Source organism: Plectropomus leopardus, chromosome 4 (assembly GCF_008729295.1).
Source record: "Plectropomus leopardus isolate mb chromosome 4, YSFRI_Pleo_2.0, whole genome shotgun sequence".
NCBI classification, from domain to species: Eukaryota; Metazoa; Chordata; class Actinopteri; order Perciformes; family Serranidae; genus Plectropomus; species Plectropomus leopardus.
In genome coordinates this window covers 29122121-29145836 of record NC_056466.1, presented here as the reverse complement: position 1 = coordinate 29145836, position 23716 = coordinate 29122121, and the positions used below count along the sequence as shown (strand labels likewise).

At 38.1% G+C, this 23716-nt stretch overlaps 3 protein-coding genes across 4 annotated transcripts; 1 reads left to right on the top strand and 2 right to left on the bottom strand.

Annotated features, from left to right (window-relative positions):
* Window positions 1-1329: 1329 nt before the first annotated feature.
* Window positions 1330-10746, bottom strand: LOC121941990 (ras-related protein Rab-3D-like). Of its 2 annotated transcripts, none has more exons than XM_042485055.1 (5): window positions 10622-10746; window positions 7069-7302; window positions 3808-3926; window positions 2355-2479; window positions 1330-2244 (listed from the first exon to the last, which is right to left on the bottom strand). In XM_042485055.1, exons 2-5 carry the CDS (start codon window positions 7300-7302, stop codon window positions 2054-2056), a joined length of 669 nt encoding a protein of 222 aa, XP_042340989.1. In that variant the 5' UTR covers window positions 10622-10746; the 3' UTR covers window positions 1330-2053. The 2 variants fall into 2 exon arrangements, with proteins under 2 accessions (XP_042340989.1, XP_042340988.1); XM_042485054.1 differs by lacking the exon at window positions 10622-10746 and adding an exon at window positions 7767-8137.
* A 38-nt stretch (window positions 10747-10784) lies between these two features.
* Window positions 10785-17482, bottom strand: pld6 (phospholipase D family, member 6). Its single transcript, XM_042485056.1, has 4 exons — window positions 17304-17482; window positions 16606-16835; window positions 12776-13000; window positions 10785-10827 (listed from the first exon to the last, which is right to left on the bottom strand). The coding sequence occupies exons 1-4, from the start codon at window positions 17471-17473 to the stop codon at window positions 10787-10789; spliced, it is 666 nt and encodes a 221-aa protein (XP_042340990.1). The 5' UTR covers window positions 17474-17482; the 3' UTR covers window positions 10785-10786.
* A 2189-nt stretch (window positions 17483-19671) lies between these two features.
* LOC121942428 (transcription elongation factor 1 homolog) lies at window positions 19672-22829 on the top strand. Its single transcript, XM_042485627.1, is given in 6 exon segments — window positions 19672-19744; window positions 20069-20156; window positions 20158-20195; window positions 20286-20301; window positions 20303-20357; window positions 22023-22829. Coding segments are annotated over 5 exon segments (252 nt in total). The 5' UTR covers window positions 19672-19744; window positions 20069-20078; the 3' UTR covers window positions 22088-22829.
* Window positions 22830-23716: the final 887 nt, after the last annotated feature.

Here is a 23716-nt window from a genome sequence, read left to right as displayed (position 1 = left end):
ACTCTGACTGTAATGTTAAGTGGGAAACTACTTGGCAACAATAACCAGGTTTCCAAAAGGCAATAAAATGCTTTCATAACAGCAGTACAATCATATGTTGTTTATTTGGATACATTTAATGGAAGCCCTGAGGCTGCGAAACAGGATAATCGTTTTTAACACAACTTAGAAAGTCAGAGAACATTTAAAGTTCCCTACATTAGCTATGTTACTGGAAATATAACAGCTAAAGGGAATATATTTCTCTGCTGTGTAGAGTTTTTGGGGTTTTTATATATACTGTTAAAGAGAACTGGATGAAACAGCTTTTTCAATCTGGTGGCATTCATAATGTAGTGTTATTATTATTGCAAGTAAACCCATTCAAATATGGCAACTACTTAAACAAAGAAACCACTCTCAGACATAACTAACCAACCACCTCACTTTGGAAGGTTTGATCATGAAAGAAGCATGAAAACATCAGGTATTAAATACAAAGTACTTGTCATTCATCATCTCTTTCTTTGATTACTTCTTACAGCAGGTAGATGAAAAGTTCTTCCAGGCAAAAACATCCCAGATCACATCATATGTTAAATTGCCATAATAGGTTTTTAGTTGGTTTATATTAAAAATAAATGTTTTTTGTTGTTGTTGTTGACCATATATTTGGGTATCTAATTAAAATGAATTAACGAATGAAAGGAATTAATTCACAAAAAAAGCATGGAGCTCATACCTGTGCTGTTCTGTCCGTCTGTCCGCTGAGGTCTGATCAATCAGGAGTGTCTGCCCCACAACGCTTTCACATGCCCCTTTATCTTCTCACGAGTTTCTCACACACACCGACACACACACACACACACACACTTACACAGATAGGGACACAGAGTTCATGCCCTACACGTCATTGACTTTGCTTTTCGGGTAGGCAACATTTCCTGGTGACCAAAGTCCCTTTTTAAAATAGAACGGAAAATTTTATGACCAGAAACTTTACAATCGAGTTATGCTTTAAATAACATTGATCTTCATTAATGATTTTTTAAATTTAACATGAAGCTAAGGACTATTTCAGAAAAAGGAATTACATAATAACTGATGGGAATGAAAGAAAAAACAAAACAAAATTAATGAATGTTTCAATTTCTAATAAATGGAAAAACACTTTTGGGGAGGAAATGTGTGACATGATTGATTTGTTGTATAATGACTAATTAAATACTAATGACAGCAGAGCCTAAAAACTTGTAGAGAACCATCAAACTTTCCCTATTACTTATAAGTGCTATTAATACAGATTTTTATTTTAACTAATTCAAATTAAAACTAGCAGACATACTGTTCTTCAATTCCACATATTTTATTCTCCACTTGTAAGAGACACAATAATGTGGCAAAGGAAATATTGAACCAGCATTACCCAATGAAGGTACAAAAATAAAACAAAAACAGGAAAATATAAATAAAAAGAAAACGAGAACATCCCTCAATAATAACATGTCTGGACTGTGCACAAAGACCTTTCAGGTGAGTCTGACTTCAGCCTTCAGCTACGTTTGACTTGGTGCCTAACAGTTAGCGAGCCCTCTTCCTCAGCAGGATTACAGGTTCACGGGAAACACAGTGAGCAGTAACGAGTCACAGTGATGCATTTTCACGCAGCACCCACGAGAGGGCGCTGTGACACCAGTAAATCACAGTGATCTCCACACTGTGCTGATTTGGCTTATTCACATCCTCACCTGCAACAGGTGCCGTTCACCTGCTAAATAAGACATAATGAAGCAGAGGTGTGGGACTAAAGGCACAGCTGCTCGCTGCAGCTCTTTGGCATCTCAGTGTAACAGTCACTTTCGATTCACGATGAAGCAGGATTTGTCAAATTGTGAAAAGATAAAAGGAAGAAAAGGGAGCATCCATACTGAAGTAACATGAATAAGTACTTTGACAATGATAGATTTTTGACAATACAGGTAATCTGAGTGTGTGTGTGTGTGTGTGTGTGTGTGTGTGTGTGTGTGTGTGAGAGTATGAAACCCCCTTTTCTATGAACTTCCACTGCCAGCTATCAGCACGCGCAGCCGCCCGGGTTGCTGCGGGGCTTCTCGTTAAGGTCAGCCTCTTTTTGACTGGCTGACAGCGGACTGGCATCACCGTTGACGCTCTCGTTCATTTTCTCGCAGATGACGTCTACCAGCTTGTCAAAAACCTGCTTCACGTTGATGTTGTCTTTGGCACTAGCCTCGAAGAACTGGAAGCCTGGAGAGAGAAAGAAGGACTGTGAGTGATTATTAATTAATGTTTGCCTTGTGGGTTCTTCATGAGCATGTGATAAAAGTGTGTGTGAGTGTGTGTGTGTGTGAGCTAACCAAGTTCTGTAGCCAGTCTTTGGCCCTCTTCAGTGGGGACCTGCCTGTCCTCTTCCAGGTCCAGCTTATTGCCTACCAGCACTACCTGCGCGTTGCCCCATGAGTACGTCTTGATCTGGGTTGCCCTGAAACACCAACACAATCATTTCAAAACCACAACGCCATATGTCCTGAAACACTGAGTGAAAGCTGGTGGTCTTTTCTAGCTGTGCGTATTTCTGTGTTTGTATCAACAATTTAGCACAGTTTAAGACAGCTGGGCAAAGCATATTTCCTCAAGTGCTGTACTGTAGTATGGTTTTGAAGTATTTGAGCTTAACTTGAGTATTTCAATTTTATGCCAATTTATTCTCCTACACCACAGCATTGGACTCCACAATTCAAGTCATTAAAATTAACTTTACCTCAACCACATGTGACAGTAAAATGCTGCTTACATGTGAACGCATCAGTAACGTGATGTTTATAAGGATGAAACTAGTATCCGGTGCAGATCAATGATGTACCTCTTACAAGAATCATACCAGTAAAATGTGTTCATATCCAGATTTGTGATAAACGGAAATCCTCATACTGGTAGATGTGTTTAATTTCCTACTCTTGTGATAAAAACTGATTTGAAGCCCAGTCTTGGGAATATTCTGTAAAAGGTTCTGAAATAAGTAATAAACACAGCAATTTCTGAGCAACACATATCAGTTTCAGACTTAAAATAATAACTTCTGGTTAGCCCAAACCCATTTCTGGTTTAAGTCCCACCCACTTCCCATTTAAACACAACTCATTTACAGATACAGATAATTCAGCTGGTTGAATAGATACAGATTAAGATAAAGGTGCACTGGCTCACTCCTAATAACGTCCGCAATTGTTTATATGTGAAGAGATACTTGATTCATTTCAAGTAAACTAAGACCAAGGTCTCCACACATTTGGAAGTGTGGAGACCTTGTATCCGAGGAAGATTACTCTAACAGTGTCATTACACACAACAAAAACTTTCTAAAACTTTCAATGATTTTGACTAATTCCATGACTGGTCTGGTCCTGGAAAATGCAATTGTGAAATTCAGTTACTTTTCCAGGTTTCCCATGACCATGGGAACCTTGTAAGGCTACTACTGCTGTTATTTTGAAGGGTTATGTTATAGTTATCCAGAGCTCTTTACACTTTGACAATGACTGAAGTCTAACTGTCAGATGTGTGCCTCTATATAAAAAAATGTTTTTTTCTGTATAAATTGATTTATGACATTTTTCTTTGCTTTACTGCTACAACCTCCCCTCATGTTGTTTTGTGTATCAAACACAGCAAAAGGGCAGAGTGTCTACGGATCATGAAAAACTCCAAACAATCAAATGCCATGGGACGACATGAACGCCTTCACTTTTGAAATAACACACACATACTGGCTCACAGTGTTTTTATGGTTCTATCTGAAGGTCTACCCACCAGTCCTGTACAGCACAGAAAGACTCCTGGCTCGTGATGTCATACATTAGCAGGAAGCCCATGGCTCCTCTGTAGTAAGCTGTGGTGATGGTGCGGTAACGCTCCTGTCCTGCGGTGTCCTGTGAACACAAGACACACCTGTCAGATTCTGAGTGTGCGGCTGATGTTGGCTAACTGACAATATTCCAACACAGAGACGATAATCCTTAAAAGATAATTTCTTCAATGAAAATACAGAAAGATCCAAGGGGGAAGAAAACAAATGGTTAACTTGGTGAATCATTAACTCTGTTGAAACAGAAGCTAATCTCTCCCATCATGTGTCGCCACACCCTGTAAATACACCAGGATCTGCTCTCTGCTTCTTGGCTTTGCCTCTAAGGACAAATATAAGCTCTGAGGATGTTATTTGTCTTCTTTATACTCTTGTTTGGCTGTGGGATAACAAATGATGACTGGGAAGCGGATATTTTAAAACTAAAACAGATCAATCTGAAGATGTCGATTATTTTGCAGTATATGTCAAAGAGACCATAGTGTGGAAGACACAGCGTGAAATGTTACCACCATCTTAAACCCCTTTATGCCAAGAGCTGGTGCAGAGTTTTGCAAAATGAGTTCAGCTTGTTTTAATGGCCCCATGAAACCCATTCAAGTTGCTCAGCAGCCAATAACATCTTACTTGGCAGCTTCTTTGTGTAAAAGTATGCAACTGTACCATTGTTAAGCAGTGCAGAGAGGGCCTGCTCTGCTGAATACATTAAGCTAAAAGAAAAAAAAAAAGATGTATTACTTTCATCTAAGAGGAGTACTGCGGGTGAGTCCTCGCCTTCCACTAACATTCAGTAATAGATCTGTCCTGGGTGTCAGTCTGCGCAGTAAGCACATTCAGCACCAGCAGCTCCAAGCCATGCATCTTTCATGAACCCTGCCGTCTGGGGACGATGTTAAACATCAACTGTCATTAACTCCAGAGTGTGAGAAATTAGTTTACGCCACATCCGTGACAGGCAGCAGCGTGTAAGAGGGCAAACTAGGGAACGGGGTGAGGATAAACAGTCTGTGTTGTGCAACAACGCTTTCGAAAGAAGCACTATTCACTCTGTCTTACTCTGAGGCTGTATTTGAGAACCTCTCAACCCCAGGTAAATGCCTTTAATTACCTCAAGTAAATTACAGCTCTGACATTAAAGAGACTGCAGCGTTTTATACTCAATTTTGCTGATATAGTGTCTGTGGAGCCTGTTTGCTCTGTACAGTATAATTTTTTATCTGCTGTGGGGAGTGAAAATGCTTCCTGAGCATTCTCCTGGAAATTATTAGGAGCTCTTTAGGCCTTAATGATGTGAATGTCACAGCTCTTACTAAAGTGTTACCTCTGCTGCAGGCTGACTACACTCTTAATCCTATTAACTAACTCAATTAGGCCAATTTTTGCTCTTCTCAGTCTTTTTTTTGTCAAGAGGCGGCCAACACACACACACTTTTGGTTCTTTTCTTTATCCTTGTTGACATTAATGATAATCAGTGTGTTGGATTTTTTGAGTTTGATATCCTACTGTTTTATTTATATCCACAATACCTAAAAACAATAGGGGTCGCCTGACACTGTTTTTTCAGGGCTGATGCTGATACTGATTATTAGTAGTTAATGAGACCGATAACCGATATTTGGAACCAATATGCTTTTACAATGAAATGAAAAACTTTCTGTCAATATTTAGAATTTGGAGCATAACAAACTGTTTAAGTGCCTTTAGCAAATATTTAATCAAAACTGAAACTTTCAACATTATACAGCAAATTCCTAGCAATTTTATTTATAAAGTCAAATAAAAATTAAAACAAAAATGTATAACTAAAAATATCTCCCAGGTTTTACTAAGTAAAAGTTTCGCCCATGCAGAGACTTTCTTTGCACTTTTTAATTAAATCATTTTGTTGCTGTGCAAGTTTGTTCTTTAGGATAAACCCCTTGAGATGAACCGTCCCGTTTTTGAGGGCGTCCTATCATTTTATTGGTGATTACTGAAATAAACTGCAGATACAGAATGCCAAATATCAGACCCCAAAAAATTAATGTTTTTATGCTTTATTACAGTGTGATCCATATATGACTTTTCTGATATAGCGGGCCGATTTTAGCTATTGAATAAATTTGGGATTTTGTTCTTTGCTAAAGACATTTACATGATTTGTTGCAGAAATATTATTTTTGCCATTCACTCACAATGACCCACGTCACTCCTAAAAGTGTCCGTCTACAGAAATATGGCTTTGGCCCTCTACAGCTAGCCCTGGGCTAACTGCTCAGGGTGCGGAAATGTAAATTAGCTTTAGAGTATACAAACCGAAGGCCAAACAAGGTGACTAATTATAACTTTTCTGGGAAGTCTGCCATTTCTGATGTTAGTTAAAAAAAACAAAGCAAGCTCCGCAAGTAGCGCCACAAATAAAATATTACAATCAGAGTAGTGAAAAAAAAGAACTACAGACATTAGATTTTTACACACAGCACTCTAAACCTTTTATGTGCCAGATTAATTAGAGTTAAAACTAGTCGAAGTGTAACGCGGTGTGCCAGCTTTCACTTCTCTGCTTCTGCACTGAGTAAACATCTATCAGTTTGTGCTGGCCTTATCTGCCAGACTTCCACTCTTTCTTCCTGCTGCAGAGGAGAAACCAGACTATGTGCATGTGACGACGGTAAACAATTTGAAAGCAGGAAGGTGACGGAAAGTAAAGGATTTTTTAATTAGCTTTGCTTTGTGCTTCTTTTTAATGCCAGGATGGTCTGCCATGCTTTAAAGTACAATAAAGTGAAAGTGCCACATAGCTTTGTCTATAAAGTGTCACGTTAGAGCTGCTCAGCATTAGGAACAAACGTTTAAAGTTTGGATGCTTTTATAAAACCTTTACATCTATCATTACTCTAACTTTTGGCTAACGGGAGCATTCCTGCACATCACTTAAGTTTCAGAGTAATGACGTCATTTTGACAATGTTACAAATAACTTTTGTTTCTGGCTATCAATTCTGTCTTTCTGCTGCAACAAAAAGGACACATCTGAAAAGTCCATCACCTTATTTTTTTACCTTCATTAACGGCAAACTGAACACAGTCAAGCTGAATTACAGAAATTTGAAAAATACATTATGAGAACATGTTTATGCTATATTTCTCTATATTACATCGCCCACCAGTACGACAATATTAATCTTCCTTTTTAACATGTTTTAATGTGTATTTTTTCAACTTACCCAGATCTGAAGTTTGACCCTCTTGTCGTTTCTATAGATGGTCTTCACTTTGAAGTCAATGCCGACTGTGCTGACAAAAGCCGAAGTGAAGGAGTCGTCTGCAAAGCGGAACAGGAAGGAGGTCTTTCCCACGCTGCTGTTGCCGATGATCAGCAGCTTAAACATGTAGTCAAAGTTTTGGTCGGCTGCATCTTTCTGCTCCAGTCCCGCCCCGGGATCTTTGGCAAGTGCCATCTATCAGGTGAACAAGGACAAGAGGTGAGGGATGGTCTTTCAGAGTGTCTCCACTGACCAGTTGCAGTTGCAGTTGCCATCCATGTCTGTCCAGACCTATGATGACAATGCTTCTGTAAAGAAGCTACAAGTCCTAAAATGTGGATGACTCACAAACATCTTCAACTCAGCAGCACAGAAGATCTACACAATCGGCAAAAGATGGACATACAATTTAAGTGTCACCAGTTGTCTCGACTTCTTTTTCTGAGTTATGATTCTTAATAATGGCCAGAAAATTGTTTTTGCTGAGTATTATGATGTTACAGTGTAGTTGACCTTTGACCTTTTGGATATAAATTGTCATCACTTCATCACGTCATTCTATTACACATTTGTGTGGAATTTTGTCATAATCAGTGTGTGAATTCTTGAGTTATGGCTAAATTTGAAGAAAATCATTCAAGGCATTCTGCAGATATTACGTTCATGCCAACAGGATGAATGGACAACTGGAAAACATGATGAGTCAAGCCACGGTGTCGCCTGTGAGGGGGCACAAAAATTGTCGACCATTATTTTTAAGTTTTTCTTATGCAGCCTGTGATTTAAAAATTCACTTCCAAACAGTAAATTAACAGAAAATGCACTTTATGTACAAGCAGCAGACTATAGGTGTATTTTACACAGTACAATATGTGCAGCAACAATATGATATCCCCGAATACAAACATAACAGGCTCAGAGTGCTGCACTGAACCACAGAGAAAATAAATTCTGGCACAGACAGAATGAGGGTTTGTGCCTGCTTCCGTCTATTTCCACGTTTTAAATTGTGCACAGCAATCTGTATGCTGATAAAAAATAAAGATGAAAAAATTCGGTTCTCAGTCTGAAAAAACCCAGCATCTATTTACGTAATCTTTTTTTAAAATATGTATTCTAATAATAATGTGAAGTCATTAAAAAAAGAGCCAAACATTGCAGAGTTTCAGTTTCTGTGTGTAGATCTGCTTATTTTCTTTTGTCTCATGACATTGTAATAACATCTTTGGATGTTAGACTACAATCAAACAAAGAAAGTGATCTGATGACATGAACTTGCACTTCTGGAAATAATGAGGTTTTTTGACAAAACTCTGATACTTCACAGACAAAAAGATTAATCAAAAAATTATTCTGCAGATTAGCTGAAACTAATATTTTGTTGCAGCCTGAATGAGAATATGAGTCCAATAAATAGTTACAAGGCACACCAGTCAAAAGACCTGCACACTGTTCTGACAATTTCCAATAAATTTAATTTATTAAAGCAATGATTTGATGAGAGATTTTTGTCAAGGACGTTTATGCATTGTAAGGCTACAACTAACAATTACTTTCTATATTGATTATTTAGTCTATAATTCTAAGTAGTTTCAGTCTATGAAATGTCAAATATGCTCATCACAATGTCCCAGAAACCAAAGTAGTGTCTTTAAATTGCTTCTTTTTGACCATCAGTCCAGGACCCAAAGATTCTTCATTTACTGTCATTAAAGACAAAGAAAATCAGCAAAATTTTCCATTTATGAAGGCGAAAGCAGCAAAAGACATTTCTGCTTGGAAAATGATGATCAATATAGTTAGCGATTAATTATTTTTCGACCGACTTATCGCTGCATCTCCAATACCTCGAATGTAATTTTGTTAACTGAAGTAATTATTAAGAGTTAAATGCATGGAAATTTACGATTTTAAAAAAGTTGTGTGCAACCCCATCCATGTAAAACAATAAACAAATGCATCACTCTTATGGGTTGTGCTGATGTTTATTTGACTTAAAGAGGTCATGACATCTGAAAAGAAGAACTGGGATAAGTACAAACTCTTGCACAGTCCAGGGTAACCTCAGTTCATTGTACAACTATTTGCAACATGCAACAAGTACGTGCTTGACTGATAAATCACCTCTGCTGGTGAGAACTTGCAGCTACTGAATGAAAAAAAAAAGAAAAAAGAAAAGAAAAGGCCCCAGACTTTAACATTTGACATGAGTAATGAGCATGACTGGCTCCAGCGCCGGCCTCTCTGGCTGATACTGGCTTACTTAAAGATTGGGGGGATGTCTGGGACGGCGATGTGGTAAGACAGTACTCGTGTGTTTGGTTGTCAGAGTGAGGAATCTCAGCTATTTGAGAACTCACGCTCACATGCTCACATATCTGTCCACTCTAATAGCTGAGCACATGTTGATGTTGGTAAATGGAAGAATTGTTTTAAAAATGGTCTATCTTCCTTGCCACCCCTCATCCCTCTCAGCTCTCATCCCTGCACTATGAATCACAACCGGGGCGTGCTCCTTCTACTGTTTCTCCCTCTATCAGTCACCCACACTGCTCACTTTCTGTTCATTTGTCACACGGACTCGCGTTGCAAAACTTATGGCATCAGTGGATGCTGAGCGGTGGGCGAGGGGGCAATAGATTCCCCTTCCCTCTCTGTGTATGTCATCCATCATCCATCTGACCATCCATCGACCCGCTCGCACTACCCATTTAAACACACAAACACCCTAACACACCCATTTATCTTCCTTAACTCTCTCTCGTTTTCATCCATCTATGCATCGGTCCTGTCATCATCCATCCATATCTCACCCCTCCCCACCCCACTCTCTCTCTCCATCCTCCATCTTTCTGCATCATAAGGAGGCTGAACCATCCATTCATCCACACATCCTCCACCCACCCCTTCCTCCCTCACTGAGGCTGAGTCCTGTACTCCGCCCTGATTGCTGAGATCTCTCTGGAGACCAGCTCAGCATTACCACTTCCAAGACCATAAAGAGGGACTGGCCTGCCTGCTGTTGCTGCTGCTGTACACACTCAGCAAAACACTAATATCCACGCATGCGCAACACATCAGAGGGAAAATACGTGCAAACTGCTGAGTGGAGGTTTATAACGTTGGATGCTTTAACTTTAACAGAAGAAAACAGGTGGTCTCGCGTAAAAACAACTGCGTCATAACACAACATGTCTGGTGTAGGCTATTTAATGGAAAATGTATGTAAATTAAGCATGCACTTCGCAAAAACAAGCTACTATTAGTATGAGGACACGCAGGGTCATGACACTTGTTGACACTTAAATAATAATGTCATTATTTCAATAAAAACCGGCCTGACATATTAAAAACACAAAGATAAAAGGTTTTTTTTACATGCTAGCTTAACAGTAACATTTGACGTTAGCTTAATTTGCCTACACTGCTCCACCATACGGTAGCTCAACTACAACCTGATGACATTCAAACAAACCCTGCGCTGTAGCTGAGAACTGTGCGAAAGTAAACTCACCTCGGATGTTGTTTCTCAGCCTGTCTCCTCCGTTTTTCTCCGCGGTCTTCCCTCTCTACCTGAAAGCCGATGGGTGTGCGCTGCGGTCGGGCGCTTCACTTCAGGCGCTCCGCTCCCGGATCTCCAGGCTGTGCATGTGCCCGTCACTGGGACACCCTCTCCGCGTCAACGCAGCCGGAATATATACACGGCGTTTCCGGTGACGACTTTCAAAATAAAATAACACGTTTTCTTAGCATTTGCGGTTATTTGTTTAAGCAACTTCGGAGCACGGGTCTGAACTACACGTGCATGTCCGCAGTGTTAAGTATTTTATGCTGGAGGTTGTTTTTCCTCCCCCCCTTTGCGATTCTGCGACGTGTTGTTACTATGGTGTAGCACAGTATAGTATATGTATACTGAGCTTATGTACATCAGTGATAAAGCTAATGTTTGGAGCTGTCACTACTAATTTTAAGTTGAAATGATTTATTGAAAAAAATGATCTGAAAAGGAATACTTTCTAACACTCCACTGAATTCAATTAAATTCAAAATAACTTTGTTATTAGTCCATTAGTTTTGTATTAGTGCTTGGTTTTCATACTTGGATGAATTATGCAAAAAAATTAGGTTAGCAGAAGAGGTTAGAAGCCACTTTTTTCAAACTAATCATTCAATAAAACAAAGATGTCTCATTTGTAATGACAGAAAACATGGACATGCAGTGATGCTTTACATTTTAGTAACTTCAAATGTCAAATGTTGGGCATTTTTGCATAACAAATTACTTTAACAATTCATCAATTACCCAAATTGTGGCAGAAAAATTCTGTCAATGTTCCAATTGCTATTTTTTTTAACAGAAGTAGTATTGGCCAACATTGATATATTTTGCATGAGCGTTTGCGCTTCCACGCTTTTATTTTGAACGTTAAATCACCCCGTTTCCGGTATTATTATCTCGTAATTGATGCAGTTTCAATAGTAAACTTCAGGCTGCCCTGCTGTTAACTGTGTTGAATGAATGGCGCACGCATTACTCACTGACAATTCATTCAACCTCATGACCTCCCAGTTTAATCGGTCACTTTTATACCGTGTTTGAAATAGAGCAGCTGATTCATAGTCTAACATTCTCATTTAATACGCTGAACTTCAAGATGTAATTCACTTAAATATTACAAGTCTTGAACCAGACAAACCTTGGTAGTCCTGGCCTTTATCAACAAGCATCATCCTAACTGTGAGCAAGGCAGCAGAGTCATGCTCCCCGGCGCAATAATCAAGTCCAAACCAGATCTGCTCTCGTTGAGTTTGTAAAACCTCAAAGGATGGTATTGTTAAACATTGAGAATACCAGCATGTTTCTGTGCTGCTAGGTCTTGCTGTGAATTTAAGACAGGGTAAATCATGTTGGAGCAAGAGAAAAACTACAGCCGCGGGGCAGTGATGCAACAGACCTGCCAGAACTGCAGTAAAAGAGGGTTTTTATTGGTGCTTGGCAAACATCGTCCCTGAGACTGCAGCAGCACACCCTAAACAATACGCTGGATTTTTAGAGTGGAGTTACACACAAGGTGGACTGTGTATTAGTTTTTAAATAAAGGTATTTAACTCAAATGCTTAAGTAGCCTCTATAATCCCCTTTTTTTGGGGGGGGGGGTTAATAGATTATTGATTACATAATGGCCATGAAGAAAGAAGATTAATTTGATCACATCAGTGGAGATCTTTCAGAAAAAAAAACAGCTGTATTTGCAAAATACCAACCTGTGACAACACAAAATTGAATTTTAAAAAATAACACGAACACGGCTTTTCCTCTTTAAAACTGGACCACATGTATGTTTTGGATAGATATCACCCTTTTGTAGGCAAACAGTAAAATATAAAATCACCCAACTAAATCAAACAGGAACTCTTAACTGCAGATCCGGCCTGCTAAATCAGACACATATTTAAAATGAAACTCTGTGAAACTTTCTGCATCTTAAACCGTAACATTGTCACTTTAAGTCCTCCAGAGACATAATGGAGTCAAAGCTCCACATGACAAGATAAAATTATGTCTGCCTGAATAGATTTACCTCAAAGGTTGGATGAACTCTGACTCAATATTCATCATCTCTAATCAGTCATGTTCTGGTGGTAATGTGTGCAGGTTTTGGCTCACTTGAGTGGAGGTCTCGAGCTGGATCGTTGTGCACCCACAACCTTTGGAACTCCCTCACGAAGGGCCGCACCAGGTCTGGCTCCTGTGTGACGATGGTGTTCTCCATGTTGCTCTGCACTGCTGTTAGCGTCCAGTTGAGGGAGCCGGTGATGAGCAGCCGGCCGTCCACCACTGCAAACTTGTGATGCATGTAAACGGAGTCCACATTGCAGCGCACAGAGATCCCTGAGGAGCAGAGGGTAGACAGGGAAGAGAGTGGAAAATATTCCTCAGTGCCTTAGAGATGTATTGATCTTCTCCACTATCTGCTATGTAGTTCTGGACGGTTTGTGCACAAAAGATATCAATAATGTGGAGATGTTGAATACTACATATGGTGCTGTGTGTGAATACATAAAGGAGAAGTGTGAATAAATAGTCCTGCTTTACTTCCGAAGAGCTCCTCTACAACTGAAACGCCTCATGAAGAGTCTCTAAATGGACAGTGATGATCTGACCCGAGGAGTTATAACACAGAGCGGTTATATAGGCATCTAAATGCATTTAAACCTCTGCACTTTCACAAAAACAGACTATTCAGCTCCACTGCAACATCATTTCATCAAAAGCTCAGAGCACTCGGGACCTGACATTTAAAGTCACATGAAAGTTTTCATCCTCTCCATAAAAATCACAAGACGCTTATTTCTCTTACCCACACTGAGTGGAAGAAATCTTTTTCTATAGTGAAGCCTGAAAATGTGATAAAATATTTCAAACTTCAGCCTTTATATTTATTTCACATTTGTATGTTTATTATGCTCAATAACTTCAGGGTTTCCTCGATTTTTTACAAATTAATTTTCAAAACATTTCCATAACATTTTACCCCAATTCAACGACTTTATTTAAGTACTTTAAAACGGGTGGGCCTTTATAGCAATAAAGCCAATATTTATCAAACGTGCACTATTTGCAGATAAGCAAACTGCTATCTTTACTCACTCCTCTGACAGTCCCCCACCAACTAGCTTCATTTGTCAGTAGCCTGACCAGACCAGCACATACAGGTACAAAATGTAAAGGCAGCACCTTTTTTAGCGAAAAAAAGACAAAGATCCTGCAGATGTCAATGCAATTTAACATGGCTTTTTAAATTTGAACTCTGACACGTCTGTTAGCATTTATTTCTTGTTAAACTAATGTTTGTTTTATAAATATGCTTAATAAATGTTTTGTAACCCTGCCGGAAGGTTGATCACCGTCATGTCCCTTGCGTCTTATCCCGTCCGAGTCAAACAACGGCCCAACACAGCTGCTGGACGTGTACATGTATTAATGTGTGAAAGTCTTAGTCAGCTCGCCACACAACAGCGTTTTCCTGTTTCTCTCGCAGGCGTAGCCTTGGTGATGACATGATGCCGGTCGGGTCCATGTGCATCAGGTGATGCTGGCGACATTTCAACAGTCACACAGTGCAACACTAGACTTATAATTAGTAATACAAGGAACGTCTTTTAAACAAGAGCCCAAATAACAAATATTCAAAACTTTTCCAAAACATTCTGTGAATTTCAATTTTCCTAATTTCATAACTTTGATGACCATGGGAACCCTGTAACTTCAGATGTGCCATTTCCTGTTTTAAAAATTAGTGTACAAAATAACTGCAGTAGCTATTTTACATAAACCAATCATATACAATATATCAAAAATATAACATTGGTTTTAATGGCGAATGTGGTATGAATACTTATTTTTCTAATCTCTTGTGCAGAAAGTGTTTCTCTTAGGTTGTGTGGAATGGAAACTAACTTTGACAGAAGCATTACTTTGGTAGAGTTTATGATTTCATTTCGTGTCACACTGGAGACTGGTAATTTTTAGACTGGACTGCAGACAAAATTTGGAGAGAAATTAGACATGCAAATTCTCTCTTGAAAGGGTAAGTGCATGCCCCTTTAAAGGGAATGAAAAACAATTACCAGAAATGTGTTTTTAAGAGTCCATTTCTCCTCCAAGAAACATGTCCTCTTGGCCCCCTTTAATTGCTCTCCATAAATGCCTTTTTAAAATATTTTCATCTGAACATGAAAAAAAAAATGCCAGAAATGACGGGAAAAAAGTAAATGCAACTGGCAATTAAAGTTTGACGTTTTTCCAGTTTTGACCCTTGGACACGGACAGTCCAGGAGATGTCCCTTTAATTTCAGCCTGCCCTTTCAGAGCCTGTGTGCATCATTTGATATTTCCCTTCTGGGGGAAATGTTTGAACTACCCACACCAGTGACTGCAAACTTATCCAAAGCGCTGCGCATAGGTGCCTGTCACGTTCACTTATTTGAAGATAAAAAAGGTTTCTGCAGACAAAACAGATAGAGTATGAAAAGAGGGCTTGATTGTCTCTTGCTCCAAAGTGGTTTTCACAAGGTTTGCAGTCAACAAACACAAACACTTAGAAACACTTTGCCTAATGAAATTCGCTGTCTGGTTGCCAATTTCTTACTTACTTAATTCTTGCTTAACAATATACAGTGGCAGTAATTTATTAAATGCAGAGAGCCGAGGGAGAAAGTGAGACAGTGTGAGTCTGACATGTGACACAAAATCTTTCAGAGCTTTCAGAGTGTGATTACTGTGAATCATGGGAGAACTGGTGGTGGAAACATCCGTTCACCCGGACAGTTCCCATCATCTCTCTATTCACCGCTGACGAACCCCTGTGGGACTTACTGACAATGACACTGATGGTCCGAGAACACAGAGGGAACACCTGCTTTTGAGCGAGACCAGAGTCATCCTTCCCGTATTTCAAGTGAATTTTGTCCATAATAATGACTCCACAGAGGTTAGTGTGACTTTTGAAACAAATAATATCTCTAGAAGAGCTAAATATGACTCTGGGGTTCTGTTTGTAATTTGTTTTGGCGTAAGGATGCTTCCTTACAGTGACTGCTTAAGTCACACAGCATAAAGACATATATACTCAACAACAGGGATGGACGATGTATCAGTTATACTCAGTGCATTGTGGCTTTTTCCACCTGAGATGTATAAAAAAAATGACTATATTGCAAACACTGAGTGTAAACTGTTAGGCCTGAGTAATTCTTTAAAACTACAGGCACAGACACTATATGTCCCAAAAACTCCTCTGCCCATCCAGCACACTCTCTCCTGGGTGGCAGTGTGTGAGCAGGCGAGGTATGTTTTTTTTTTTTTGTAATTACAGGACTCCTGACAGACCATTTTGCAACCATGGAGCACCAGTGCAGCTTGCAAATAATATTAATATACCAACAGGAGAATTGTTAGCTATTTTCCAGCCCACAGTGAATCTATCCTCACATTTTACAAAGCAACCATAATGGTTTATCTTTTTGCTAACTGCTTATTTTTGACCATAACCATTATAATAATGTTTTTTTAACCTTATTATTACATTACTATAAAAAAAAACCAACTCTACAATAGTACTTTATTTAGCTTTGTTACAGTACTTTAACTTTATTAAAACATTAATTAAATTACCTTTATTCTAACAGTACTTTAATTAACTTTTTTTATTATCACAAAACCTGTATTATATAAATCATATTATACTGCAACTGCATTAAACTGTATTACAACACTACTTTCACTTAATTTATTATAGTACATTATTTAAACTTATCAACAGTACTTAATTTAACCTTATCATTACAGTACTTTATTTTACTCTATTAAAACAGTACCGTATTTTTACAGTACCATAAGTACCAGTAAGTTTTAAAATGTGGTATTTTTTAAAGGCCATATTGCCCAGCCGTACTTCCACAAGATTAAGAAAATAAACTAATCTGTTTCCTTACCAGCCTTGCGGAGGACCCCTATCTGGGAGCCCTGGATGGCAGCATAGTCCTTGTCAGTGAGGACTCGGACGGTGACTCCTCTGCTCTGCAGTGCTAGCACAGCTCTGCACAGGTCCATGTTGGAGAAGGCAAAGACACACAAGTCCAGAGAAGATGAAGAGGACAGGATGTAGTGGAGAAGACGGGAGAAAGAGGTCTCCACACCATGAGGCATTGGGCAGAGACAGGAGCTGGAAGAGCCAAGAATAAGGCAAAATAAGAGTGTGCCTACTTATTGTATCACCTGCTGATCTTCCATAGGGTCAGCCAAAAATCCATAATATCCCAATATACTGAACTGCTTACCCAAGTTGTCAAGAAAGACTGGAACTAAATCGAAGGCTGCAATACGGTATTTGACAACAACAAAGCACAGCTGGCAAAAATACAAATAGCTCATACTTTGGTTCAAATTTTGTTTTCAAGATCTAATTTGTAGGGAAAAAAATGTATTCAGTAGGTAAAGTATTAGTCCTCTCTCAAGTGAAAAACGATTGGGATGACGAATGGCAGTTGCAGGACTAAATCCACTTAGTAAAAGCATCAAGGGGCTATGAATTTCTGCATTAGTGGCCATTATCACAACACACTCGACAGTGATACGGAGTAAATCACACATAGCTTCCTTTTACTCAATGCAGAGATTATGTTCCACTTACTGAGGCGACGAGGGAGTGAAGATGTGCTCCACACAGGCCACCTCTGAGGGAAAGAAGAGGACCTCATTGAGGATTCTTCCAGGCCTGAGGCGACGGACGAGCCAGCCAAGCAGCTCCACACTGACAGTGAGGGCCACCACACCCAGAGCGGCCGCCTTCAACGTCCACATCACTGACAATAACTGCATCACAGAATAATGTTTAAGAACCAAACACAGAGTATAACGAAAGCTTCTAAACTTTGTATGATGATAAAATGTTTCTGAGAGCCTTGTCTTAAATCATTTTAGACATTTTTGTGACATAAATAGTAAATCATGATTATACTGTCTGTTTTGCATGTGTTTTTTGCAGTGTGAGGCAAACCTGATGAAATCCATAAGAGCAGCTTCTTATTTTGTGTTTTAAATCATAAATTTCAGATCTTTTTGTTGTAGTCTGTTTCAATATGTCACTTTGGGAAACATAGTACACATAGCCACTTCTTATGTTTTATAGACCAAAATAAAAAAGCCAAATTGTGAAAAAAAATCATCCAATCAGTGATTAAAAAAAATGATTTGGAGCTCTAATGTCACCTTAGAACATCTATAACTCTCCTAAAACCTCTATTATATCAGTTTATAAATTGTTTATTTAACCTTTTAGCAACATAATATTCATTTTTTATATCGGCTGACAGATTTGGCACGCCACCAACACATCCTGACTGGAATGGTTCAAAATGACGTATACACTTTCAATAGTAGTATTCAGTCAATGAGGAGAAAAGTATTCATACCTGTCACTTAAGAAAATATTAATACTGCTAAAAAAAAAAGAAAAGTAGAAGTACTACATTTAAGATTCCTCTTAAGTTAAAATACAAAGTATTAACAGCAAAAAGTAGTTAAAGTATGATTGTAAAAGCATGCATTGGGCTGATTGGTAGAGACTCTTCCATATGTAATATTATTGGAATCTTATTATATATCTGTATAGTTTATACTCCTGCCCTCTGATAAATGTACTGGGTGGAATAAATCATATATTTGCCTCTGTGTGTAGTGGAGTAGAAGTGAGAAGTATTAAGTAGCATAACCCTGGACAACTCAATATAAACAAAAGTAGCTCAAAAACTGTACTGCACTTGAATAAATGTACTTAATTACTTTACACTGCAGTATTCAGTGTATTGGATTAACAAGTGCAGTTAAACAAGCTAATGATAACAAAATAAAAAACAAATTTAGCTAAATTAACATCAGGCAAGCTATTTTTCTCAGCACTACTTAAACCAAACATTGAATACAATGGTGGAAAAAAAAAGCATTGCTGTCCTCCTGAAGTACACTGTTGAGGTGCTTCCTCCATTCATCCATCCCAGAGGTGGAATTTAATTAAGTACATTTAATCAAATACTTTGCTTAAATACCAGGTGAAGGTGATTTTACTTTAATTGACTATTTTTAATTTCATGCCACTTTCTGATTCTACTTGATTATACTTCAAAGAGAAATATTGTACTTTTTACACCACTGCCATTATTTGTTAGCGCATGTTAAAGTCAACTGAGAAGAAAGTTAATCGACAATCATTTTGGTAATATTTTTAGTTTTTTTTTATATTAATAATTTTTAATTAATTAAATTGATACTTGATACTTGAGTACTTTTATTTTTAATTATTACATTTTCCTGGTTGTACTTACATACTATAACTTATTTCATATTTAGAAAACTAATTCTTATGTAATATTGTAAAAGTACAGGAGTATAGGATGTAAATAATTCCTCTGTCACTGGTCCATCCGCAGGTGCTCTTCCTTATGTTTTTTGCATTGTTTTTCCTGTTGAGGGTTTGTATTGGGGACTTCCTATGCCGTACAGATTTTGAAAAAAAATATAAATAAAACTAACTTTATCATAAATACTCTTACTTCACTACAGAATTCAATTTTCTGCTACTTTGTAACTGTCTTGCACCGCTACATACAGTTGCAAATGTTGTACTCCACCAGAAACATTTGTCTGACGGCAAAAAACTGTTTTCTAGCTCTTCGAGGACATCACAAGGTGTTGGTGATTTCAACACCAAATACTGAGGAATGAAGACAAACTAGGACACAAACTCTACTTAAACAAGCTCACTGCGACGCTACACAAAGTTAGCACTCGAATTGTCCTAAAAAATGTCAAAGGACATGTCAAAACATAAACTGTAGAGTATTTTCTGACATCACAACTCACCTGAGGAGTTAGCTTCTGTCGCCACACGCGGGAAGAGGCTGTGTCAGACGCTGTTTCGTCACTGCCAATCATCTTAACTGACATTTCAGACAGCCAATCACTGACCGTAAAGCAGACGCTCTCCTCAATCATTGCACGCAAACAGCTGCTGGTGCCGGGGTCTATCAGGAAGCCTGTTCCCCTTTACAGCAACGTGTATTTTCTACAAGAGAGGTAAACAACACCAAACTCCTACCAGACAACACTTGACAGTCACGACACAGTTAGTAGCTTCAAATATTTGAGGCATGTTTAAAGTTGTTTTCTTACCAGAGTCAGTTTAACTTGTCTTTTCATTGTGAGGCGATTTATGTTGTACTCGAGATCAACAGCAAACATGCTAACGATAGCCTGCTAACTTTAGTTGCTAACAGTATGGAGAGTTGTTTTCCTGTCAGAGTTTCTCGGATATTTTCTTTGGTTTCTCTTTGGTGGCGTGTGTGCTCCTTGTTGAAGCTCTCTGTTGTTTTGTCTCTTTCACACACATACTTGACTCAGTTTGTGTGCAATGGGTCGCCGTAAGTCCAAAAGAAAGCCCCAACCGAAGAAGAAGCTGACAGGAGATCTGGAGTCTCAGTTCACCTGTCCCCTTCTGCAACCACGAGAAGTCATGTGATGTCAAAATGTACGTAACATATCACCAAACACCGTTTTTTCCAATAAATCTACTTCAAGTTTGATATATTGCCAACTTTATTTTTGTCTCTGTCAACAGGGAGAGAAGCAGAAATAACTGGGATAATATCCTGCACAGTCTGCTTGGAGGAGTTCCAGACCCCCATTACCTGTATCCTTATTGACATGTTACCAGTGGTGGAGGAAGCACCTGAAAGCCAAATTTGAGCAAACGCACAGATATCTTGCCAGAAAATTACTCTGGTAGAAGTTAAAGTCTCCCTATTAGAATATAATTGATAGGAGTTTGATCAGGAGAGACAACAATGATTTATTAGATGGTGCACAGTTTCTTGGAAATTGTATTTTTTTTGTTCATCCGGTATATTCTTCTTCTTCTCTTCTTCTTCTTCTTCTTCTTCTTCTTCTTATTCTTATTATTATTTTATTATTATTATTATTATTATTATCATTATTAATTTAATTAATTATATTTTTATTCAGTATTTTTCATTTCATTTTATTATTATTATTATTATTATTATTTTGAGCACGCTGTGTCTAATTTGTAGATAGTGCACAATAAAGTTGAATAGTGAAAAGTTCTTTGGCAAATAGACCCCATCTTGACGTGTATATTTGGAGGTAGAGATGCCGTGGTTATTTTAGGAATATTCCCCCCGATGGAGTCCTCCCCCAAATTCACTGTTTAGTTGGTCTTACTTTGTATGTTTCTTTTGACTAACAATACAAGTCTGAAATCAGGATTTCATGTTAGCTCATAAATACTACCAGCGGTATTTCACAAGCTGCTGCACTGTAGTGCTGACAAAATCATTATTTCATGAGCACCACATCGTCTCGCAAAATCACCATAAACACCATAAATTATTGACAGCAGCTGTGCTGTATGTTCGGCTGTAATTACATTTAAAATGAGCGATCACAGAGAAGATTAGGGGTGACAGAAAGTTCCCTAACTTTACTGCTACAAAGCCCCCAACTCTCATTGGCGGGCTAATGTCATCGTTTTGCAAAAGCTCAGTTTTTCTCGTATATACGAAACGAAACGCCAAGCTTGTTTTTTTTTTTTTTCATTGTACCCAGTCTGGAGACTGTTTTGAAAAAGCTCAGTTTTTGGATGACAAATTGTTAACATACGGCTAAAACTAAACAGAAAAATATGCATATTGAAATACCACTGGCTGAATGTGGAAGTACTTTGTTGATAACACATAACTGAGTAGGAGGTGGGTCTCACATCTGATGCCAAATATCATCTTTAACAGGGTGTCTGCAGGTCCTTGAAAAGTCTTACATTCAAATTTATAGATATTAGGCCTTGAAAGTTATTAAATACTATTAAATTTGAATTTTTGAGGTCCTAATTTCCTCAAATGTTTTATTAATTTAATGTATCCATCGTTTAAATAATATTTTTTGTCAAAATTAATCAAACTGTTCTACCTGAAAGTCCACATTTCTGATGTTACCTGTCTTTAAATTTACTGCTGAACCTTATACTGTCTTTTTACTGTACTCTTGCATTTACATGTTGGCAAAATGTAGATTGACCAAACTTAGTAAAATGAATATATTCTTGCATAAAAGCAGCCCCTCAACGGGCCTACATACTTCTAAAATGTGTTTAGAAATGATCAGAAAGGTGTCTGATACCTGTAGACACCCTGTTTAAACAGAAACTGGTTCTCTGAGTTTGGTAATAATTTAATCAGACCTCTGTGCTGATCTCTAAATTTCATATCATCCTGAACTGACATAAACTTCTACACTTACGAAGCAAAATTCCTTTTCTCCTTAACCCATTGCTCTTCAGATCTGTCAGAGCCGGTTGACGTGTACAGTGATTGGATCGATGCCTGTGAAGCAGCCAATCAGTAGCCCTCGTGGAGCTGGATGTCTTTCAGGAAGAGGATGAGGATGTGGCTGATGGTTCTGGGCCCGTTAGGATCAAGCTGGTCAGAGGCTTTCATATGGTCAGCTGAGATTTACAGCTGCGTTAACGGCAGATTGATCTATGTGGTCTTCAGGCACAAAGTGGCTCTGAAGTGTTCCTGTTGTCTTCAGGCTTTTGCCCTGTGAGGTCTCAGCCCACAGCTCTAGCTTTGATTCTTGAGATTTATAAAAAATATATAATTATTTGCAATATAACTTATCTTTACACATTAAGCAGGGCTTTCTATTTTCAACATTTCTTTTATTTTCTTTATTTTAAATAGTAGTTATTGAAGATTACAAAAATGTGTCCTGCTTTTTTTTTTTTTTAATTGCTGGAAAATTTGGTGCAGGAATAATTTTTACAAGAGGCCTGGATTGTAAGACAATGAGTTCCGATCTTGGCTCTTTGACTTTGCAAAGTGTCGGTGGGAGTGAGCTCTATCTTTGGCTGAACGTTAAATTCAGGCTAATGTTACGGGTAATGTCCACAGCCCTCCTCATCCTCATGAAGACGGTTGTGTCGCAACACTAGGTCATTCCACTGGAGAGAGGAATGGAAAAAAATGTGCATGATTTACGCTTAGCTGCTCATTTCAAAGGGTAAATCAGTTTAAAGTTGATTGTATGTTGTTTTTTTTGTTCAAGAAATAAAATTTTGATGAGTGCACATGATTTTCATTAATGAGCACATATCAAAACAGTGTGATCTTATTAAATCAAACGCTAAGTAGTAGCAGCAGTATTAAGTATTGAGAAATATTTTCCTATGCAACAGCCATATGTGTTGAATACCAAAAAAAGAAAGCTGTATTTTAAAATGTGAATTTGTTATGAGGTGTGACTTCTAAAATAAAAGAGAAATAAAACTTGATAGCGGTATGTGTTGGTTGGTTGTTTTTTTATTGTATAATGAACTAAATGTCCTGCATTTTAATAGACTTTAATTTTCAGCGAGCGTCACTCTTTGATTTGCTTTTATTTTTCTTTTGTGATCAAGCTGTGCTTGTTTGAACTTGGTGTGATCTAGTTGAATTGAAGTCTTTTTTTCATTGGGGGAGGGGCAAAAGGCAGCAATTAAATCTTACATGACATAAACATCCTGTACAGCAGCGAGCACCACCAGAATTGCAGTTTGGATTTTAGATTAGCTAAAGAAATTGAAAATTATTTTAAAAAACAAAACAAACAAACATTTCTCAGTCAGTGTCCAAGCTGAGATAATAAGCAGCTTAAATTGAGTGTAGTAAAACTTAATTTTTTATAGATTTAAAGTTAAATGAGAAAAAAAGAACACACTTAAATACTTCCAAATCTGTTTTTTTTTTTTTATTTGATTTTGCTCAGTTATAGTGTTGAATATACACAAGTGTAGTCAACCTTGAACAGCATAGCTTTTACAACCCAGTACAATGGCAGCCAGTGAATGGATAGAGAAACACAGAAAAACACATTTTAATAATTGCAGCACTTAAATTCAAAGGTGTCAGAGACCCTGGCAGTGCCAGTTTCAAAGTAAAACGTCTCGGCTTCTGATCTGCTCTCCTGTGGCATTTGTGACCGTGACACATTTTT